The 7,513-nt window shown below is 37.2% G+C and overlaps 1 protein-coding gene across 6 annotated transcripts; it reads left to right on the top strand.

Annotated features, from left to right (window-relative positions):
- The first annotated feature begins 812 nt into the window (after window positions 1-812).
- Window positions 813-4,800, top strand: LOC142628344 (BTB/POZ domain-containing protein At1g67900). Of its 6 annotated transcripts, none has more exons than XM_075802456.1 (6): window positions 813-994; window positions 1,506-1,582; window positions 1,659-1,766; window positions 1,856-1,925; window positions 2,052-3,314; window positions 4,108-4,800. In XM_075802456.1, exons 3-6 carry the CDS (start codon window positions 1,708-1,710, stop codon window positions 4,603-4,605), a joined length of 1,890 nt encoding a protein of 629 aa, XP_075658571.1. In that variant the 5' UTR covers window positions 813-994; window positions 1,506-1,582; window positions 1,659-1,707; the 3' UTR covers window positions 4,606-4,800. The 6 variants fall into 6 exon arrangements, with proteins under 6 accessions (XP_075658571.1, XP_075658570.1, XP_075658573.1 ...); XM_075802455.1 differs by having other exon boundaries at window positions 1,662-1,766; XM_075802458.1 differs by having other exon boundaries at window positions 1,506-1,563.
- The last annotated feature ends 2,713 nt before the right edge of the window (window positions 4,801-7,513 follow it).

The raw sequence follows: 7,513 nt of genomic DNA on the forward strand, positions 1-7,513 counted from the left end.
GACCATTTCCCAAGAAGGAAAAAAAAAAAAAAGAGAATATTATACTAAAACTTTTACTTGCAAGGACTTATATATGTTTACATTGCACTTGCAATATAAACTTACATTGTAGACTTACAAAAAGTGGTAAATAATGTATACATTTGCAAAAAGTGTTCAAAATTTACCACTTTTTATGTGTAACAAATGTGGTTGATTGATACTAAAATAAATGTCAAGTTACTTTTTAGTGATCGATGACACATTAATTTACAAAGACTATGCATAAAAATTTAGTATTGTCAACATCACTGATATGTTATTGTAACAAAACACAAGGGTCTTCTTGAAAAAGAAAAAAAGAAAGAAGAACAACTGCAATCTTATTTTCATGCCACACACACACACACATATATGTGTGTGTGTGTGTGTGTGTGTGTGTGTGTGTGTGTATATATATATTGTGTGGAGGTTGTAAGTTGGAATTGTTAAAGCCATCTTTGATAGCGATACAGACATATCCTACTCCTTTTTAGAATCCCTTTACTTTTTCGTATTCTGTTTTTTTTTTTTTTTTTCCTTCTTTAATGTATAATGCAAAATAATTTGGTTTAACCTTTTGAAATATTTTAATTTTCTCTAATATTCCCTTTTAGGAATTAATAATGGAGTATAGGGTACGATGTTGCGTACATAAAATAGTGTTTGACTAAAATATTAATCCCTGGGTTGCACTGTGAAAAAATAAATGGTGTGGCAATGATGAGAGGTGGGTACAAGTGGGCGCAGGATAAGCACGTGGGAGTTGCCTTTTGAATTGCACGCTGCCATGGCAGCCTAAGTGCCTTAAACCATAGTCTTCTTGAACTCACAATTAAAAAACACACACAAAACACACAAAATAAAATAAGATAAAAAAATGTTACATGGTTATGTTACATCTTTCTGGTTGAATTTTCCAATGAATGATTGGCAGGTTCTGTTTCTGGAGAGTATCAAAAGCCACAATTCTCAGGTTGTTTTTAGCTTATAGCCATTCTTTATTGGTTCACTCTTTCTAATTTGAGTAATGTTCGTAGAGCTACTATGTGTATATATGTATGAGTATAAACTGAGCAACTTTGTTTGATTGACTTGGATGGGAATGTGGTACTAGTATGTGGGAATTTGATGGGATTGTAGTGTAGTGTCCTTGGGTTTTTTTCTTTTTTTTTTTGTTTGCATGTCCAAATCACATGGGGTATGGGAATTTGACTGAAAGGACATAGACTTCTGAGTTTTTGATCTTCTGGGTTTCTGTCTCTTAAAAATTTTCTATATATAAAACTCTAATAGTTTACACCCACAACAAAAGCTCTTGGTATTCCTTTATTCTTGGATATCCTCTCTCCTCCATTAGAATTTTATCTTTTTTTTCTCTCTGTTTTTTAATTCCCTATGTATGTTGATGAATTGTGTAGTTTATGGGGTTGAGGTTGGCTGGGTAAATTCTATTAGGATTACTAAGCTGGGAAAATTTAATACAGGAAAAGGGTGGAGTTGAATGTGTTCTTGCCATGGGAACTTTGGCTTGCTTTTGGAGGAGTAAGTCCTTGTAATCAAGGTGCACTTTAAAAGAAGCTTTTTTTTTTTTTTTTATTGTCAAGAAGGTGTGTTGGTCTAATTTAAATTATGTTAAGAAGCATCTGATGAACACATAACCATAGAAGAAAACATAAAGGATCAGTCATGAAGTTTATGAAACTTGGATCTCGGCCAGATACTTTCTATACTACTGAGGCAGTAAGGTGAGATTATCTATCATTGAACATGTTGTTACCTGTAACTAAGATTATCTTCTTAAAGTAATAATCTGTGTTTCTTTTTCCTAATTCAGGTCAGTCTCCTCTGAAGTGTCTAGTGATCTCATAATTCAAGTGAAGGGAAGTAGATACTTGCTTCACAAGGTAAAATTTAGAAACTTTTTTCAGAATTTCATATTTAGTTTAGTTTAATATGTTTTGATGCTATTCAAGTCAGTGGTGACCTTTGGATTTTCTTTAAATTGATTCATCTATGTTCATGGCACACAGTTTCCTCTCCTGTCCAAGTGTTTGCGCCTGCAGAGGCTAAGCTCTGAATCTCCTGAATCCTCACAACACCAAATGGTCCAACTCGCTGATTTCCCTGGTGGAGTAGAAGCATTTGAACTATGTGCAAAGTTCTGTTATGGTATCACAATCACTGTAAGTGCCTACAACATTGTTGCTGCTCGATGTGCTGCTGAGTACTTGCAGATGACAGAGGATGTTGAAAAGGGGAACCTAATATACAAACTTGAAGTTTTCTTTAATTCCTGCATTCTTCATGGATGGAAGGATTCCATTGTGACATTACAAAGCACCAAAGCCTATCCTATGTGGTCAGAAGACCTTACAATAACAAGCAGATGCATTGAAGCAATTGCTTCAAAAGTCTTAAGTCACCCATCAAAGGTGAGTTTGTCACATAGTTATTCCCGGCGAGGGAGAGACGATATGTCATGCAATGGTGCAGAGAGCATGAGACATAAACCTGAAAGCAAGGGATGGTGGGGAGAAGATATTGCAGAATTGGGCATAGACCTTTATTGGAGAACCATGATAGCAATTAAATCTGGTGGAAAGACGCCCTCTCATCTTCTTGGAGATGCATTGAAAATATATGCATCTAGATGGTTACCCAACATATCAAGGGATGGATTTGTCAGTAAGCAAGCAGGATCAGACTCGGATTCGGAGACAACTTGTGAGGTAACCTCAAAGCATAGGCTGCTCTTGGAATCAATAATAAGCTTACTTCCAGTGGAGAAAGGTGCTGTTTCTTCTAGTTTCCTACTTAAACTATTGAAGGCAGCCAATATCCTCAATGCTTCTTCTTCTTCAAAGATGGAATTGGCCAGAAGAGTTGGACTTCAGTTAGAGGAAGCAAGAGTCAGTGATCTGTTAATACCCTCTCTATCACATTCAAATGATACACTATATGATGTAGACATGGTCATGATCATATTGGAACAGTTCCTGTTACAAGGGCAGAGTCCCCCAACTAGTCCTCCAAGATCCAAGTTGGGGTTTGAAAGGAGAAGGTCCAGGTCAGCAGAAAATATTGATTTTGAATTTCAGGAGAGTAGGAGGTCATCTTCAGCATCTCATAGCTCAAAATTAAAGGTGGCAAAGATTGTAGATGGGTATCTTCAAGAGATTGCCCGGGACATGAATTTGCCTTTGTCAAAGTTTATTGCAATAGCTGAAGCTATACCAGATTTTGCAAGGCTGGATCATGATGATCTCTACAGAGCTATTGACATTTATCTCAAGGTAAATTATCAGAATGGCTATTTTAGTTCTCAGAATTTTCCAATAATTCACAAGATAGGACAATAAATATTTTTGGACACATATCACTGTCACATTGCAGGATGTGGATCACCATTTCCAGTAGATAACCAACTCTCTTGACCCCAAAATCTTGTCACCTTCACAATTTATTAGCAGTTAAGATTAGGCTGACCCACCTGAATTTTTTCATTTCATTGATCTTTTATTTGTGTAGTACATCCAAAACTTCTATTCGGTGTTTAATGTTTGATGTGATTCAGATGTCCTTTGCAGACCATTAAACAGTTTCCCAACAACTTGTTAGAAAATTGAGTTTGGTAACTGTACATCTTCCATATTTTCCAAGATAGGTGAAATGGTTGATTTTCACTATTTGCAATCATCCAATTAATATTCTTGTCCTACTTCTACAGGGAAACCTTCTCAACAACCTTATGTCTAGACCTAATTGTTATACCTCTTTCAGTTTTATTTTATTTTGGTTTAGACTTCTAGAACATTTTGTTGCATAATATAAGACATGCCATTTGTTGACCTTTACATAGTTAAACTAGGTAGAAAATGAGCAGAGTTTGACAAGTGTGTGTTCCTTATTTTCTAGGATGGTTGAAATACTAGACCTTATATATCTTTGTCATTTTATTCTCAATTAAACTAATGGAAACTAAAGGTCAAAGAGGGGGAAATTAAAATTTAAAAAAAAAAAAATTAATGCTGTTGTTATTACACATAAATTTCAAATCATTGAAGCTCTTATGCCTGAAAAATCCAGGCTCATCCAGACCTCAACAAGAGTGAAAGGAAAAGGTTGTGTCGAATCCTAGACTGCAAAAAGCTATCTATGGAGGCCTGCATGCATGCTGCACAAAATGAGCTACTCCCCTTAAGGGTGGTTGTGCAAGTTCTTTTCTTTGAGCAAGCAAGGGCTGCCATGGCTGGTGGCAAAGTGACTGAGCTGCCTAGCAACCTCAAGGCACTCTTAGCCACACAAGGTATTGACCCATCAAGGCCTCCAGCACCATTAAGTACCACTACTACCATTCCAGCTGAGGATCAGTGGAGTGTGTCTGGCCTTAAATCACCAAAGTCAAGGATGTCTACTTTAAGAATGAAGCTGGCTGAGGATGACGACTTGGATGACAATGATATGCACCCAGATGGAATTAACAGAAATTCTAGGCTCAAGGCTCTTTGTGCACTTCCTACTAGGCCTAAAAGGATGTTCAGTAAGTTGTGGTCTATCAACAGAAGTGCCAGTGAAAAGAATTGAATGAATTTTGTTTATTTTGAGGTTGGAGATGGTAATTTAAAAGGGTAACATATACTCTGCTTTTTCTTTGTTCTTGCAAAACGCCTTGTAACTTTTAGGAAAAGAACTTGAGAATCTTAATGCGCATTATTGATGTAATCTATTGTAATAAGAAACAACATTTTCAGGACTTGAGAGAAATATCTCTTTGGTGAATCTCATTTTGTGGAAACTTGAATAGGACTCTTAGGTGTAAACGACTAATTGTGGGACCAATAGCGTTGTGTTTGTCTATAAATCTGTAACACCTGTCTTTGTCTATTTGTTTCAGTCAGCTCATTGGATCCTCACCTTTCTCTGTTGATTTATATATATTCTTGGTGACTTGGTATTTCATGTGACTGACAAAAGTGAGGTGCTGTAAAATTGGAATTTCCTTGTCTTATGTCTTTGATTTGGACTAATCAGCGAGATCAAATTCCATTCAAGTATGCACAAATGGTACTGTGATTAGAACAATTCACCTCCGAACATTTTGCAGCAAAATAAGGAGAAGAAAAATAAAAGAACTTTTCAAAAAAAAAACAAAAAACAAAAAACAAAAAGACACAAACAAGAAACAAAGTTTGCTGGAGTTGATGGGGTTGAGTGATAGCCCTATCTACCTAAAAAAAATTTCTTAGAGTTGACAATACCTCATATATGAAGTAGTTTCCACTGATGCTTTTTGATAAGAAATGTGTCCACTATATGTGTATATCAAATTGGTTTGAGACACACAACATCCACTCCAATAAAATCTGAAAAACAAAGATGATTACGTTGAAGATCTGTAAAATATGAGTTATATGACAAACAAATCTGAAATGACAAAACTAGAGAATATTGTGCTGCAATTATTACAGTCTTAAAAAAAGAAAAATTAGCCTTTTATTTTCTCCCATCTTTCTTTCAAAGTTAGTAATTAAATTGACTTGACAATTGGCATTTAGTGATGGGGTCACTGTCATTCTTTCTGATACCAAGTTGTAAAAATTCCAAGCAAGTATTATTAATAAAAATAATATTAACTAATGGCAATGTGGATTTGTACCAACTCTTATGATTGAGATCAATCCCGCTAGCCGAAACAGACTACTTGGCGATTGGCATAGACTAGGCCTAGTCTTTCATCATATATATAGGTTATTGACATCAGTGGATCATAGTTTCCATGGAGGTCTATGTCATTAGTTGTCTTCATAGTGGCGATCATGGTCATCCTTGTTTTCTGTTTTTCTTGACAAAATTGCAACTTTTTGATACTGCTGCGTGGATCTTACTCTTGCCGTTCTGCTTGGGTAGAGCTACATTGTCATTTGGTTTCCATGCTAGGAAATTTGCTTCACGAAATTCAGTCAATCACTTTAATCATTCCCACCTGTTGTCTTCATAATTTTCAACTCCTATTAAGTTGTTTCGCATTGATGCGCTCAAAAAAATCTTCTCTAGGCATCAACTAGCATAAGAATTAGGACACTTTGGAAGAAAATGTCGGCCATTTTCTTTCGCAGTTTATGTTGAATACTTTGCTAATGATTTGTGTTAGTTTATACGTTAGTCTAACCCATTCCGCTTAGGCCTAATGTACTATACTGGCAGTATATTCATATTATTTGTACTTTATACATTATGTGCTTATAGAAAACTCTCTATATACTATGTTATATACATAGAATATACATCAATATACTGATATTCTCGGTCTCTCTCTGTCTTTATATTCTTAACATGATATAAGAGTCATTGCTAGTAGTCTAGTCTCTTTTGGTGTTTTCCTCTAAGCATCGGCTGCTGCCACTGTCATTGTCCGAGCCTCCAATGAACAACAACAGCCACCGTAGTGAGACTACTGCCTTTGTAGTTGCTGCTGCCATACTGCTTTGACACTTCATTGTTTCCGCCAAATAGTAGATCAATCTCCAATCTACTCAACTGTACAAAAATCGAGTCAAACCGACACTGGAAGTACCCTCACATGCCACCCAAAGCTACCGTAAAAAGTGTCACACACGCCACATGCCAAACTTGCCACGTGTCTCAGCCCAGGCAAGCCTTAACACCCATCAAAAGCCCAAAAACCGAGATGAAGCCATTATGACATGAACGACGAAGGTAAGATCCTATTTGGTCGAGGAATGCAATTTCCCAGGAAGGTGAGTCCCAAGATGCTCTGTATCGCCTAGGGAGTATCGCTGCCGGAAAGATCTTCTAATATGGGAACCAATTCTAATGCCACTCTTACCACTTCCCACTCCCAATTGAACACCCACTTAATAATAATAACATTGGACCTCCTTTTCCACTCACCACGAAAGTAATCATAACTCTTCCACTAATCTTGAGCTATAAATAAGAGATGGGAATGGGGGAAGGGGGTTGGCAATTTTAGAGAGAATACTGGGAAAAGAGAGTAGTTATTCTGAAAGAGGGAGGAAGTAATTCTGTGAGGTCTAAATAGGAGTTGAGAGAATAAGTGTATAGGGGTTGTCTAGCATTGAATCACCCATAGTAGGAAACCCAAAGCCCACAATATAAATAGATTGTGAACCCAAATAGAAGTTAAGCCCAAGAAAAGCAATTCGGACTCGGAGAGGGGTCGTTTCAAACACTCCGGACAGTGTCCAACACCCGAAGGCGCAACCACTTCGACATAAGGGATCAGGAGCTTGAGCGTCTTCGTACACTGGTGAGGGATTTGGAGTTGGAAGCGAGAGGTAGACGTCGGAGAAGGGACCACGAGGAATGAAGGGAAAGGTCAGCTAGTGTCGGGGACCACTGTGTAGCAGGGTCCCATCAATCTAGGTCTCATTAGCACCGTGATCGCTCACGGGAATATGCAGACCAGGATTCAATTTCCCCAGATGGGGGATGACCTCGAAATGTGATC

This window comes from Castanea sativa, chromosome 3 (genome assembly GCF_040712315.1).
Source record: "Castanea sativa cultivar Marrone di Chiusa Pesio chromosome 3, ASM4071231v1".
Classification (NCBI taxonomy): Eukaryota; Viridiplantae; Streptophyta; class Magnoliopsida; order Fagales; family Fagaceae; genus Castanea; species Castanea sativa.

Coding starts and splice junctions, on each gene's coding strand:
- LOC142628344 (XM_075802456.1), top strand. CDS start 1,708: ATGAAGTTTATGAAACTTGGATCTCGGCCAGATACTTTCTATACTACT. Junction 1,926..2,051: donor GTAGATACTTGCTTCACAAG/GTAAAATTTAGA, acceptor CATGGCACACAG/TTTCCTCTCCTGTCCAAGTG. Junction 3,315..4,107: donor CTATTGACATTTATCTCAAG/GTAAATTATCAG, acceptor TGAAAAATCCAG/GCTCATCCAGACCTCAACAA.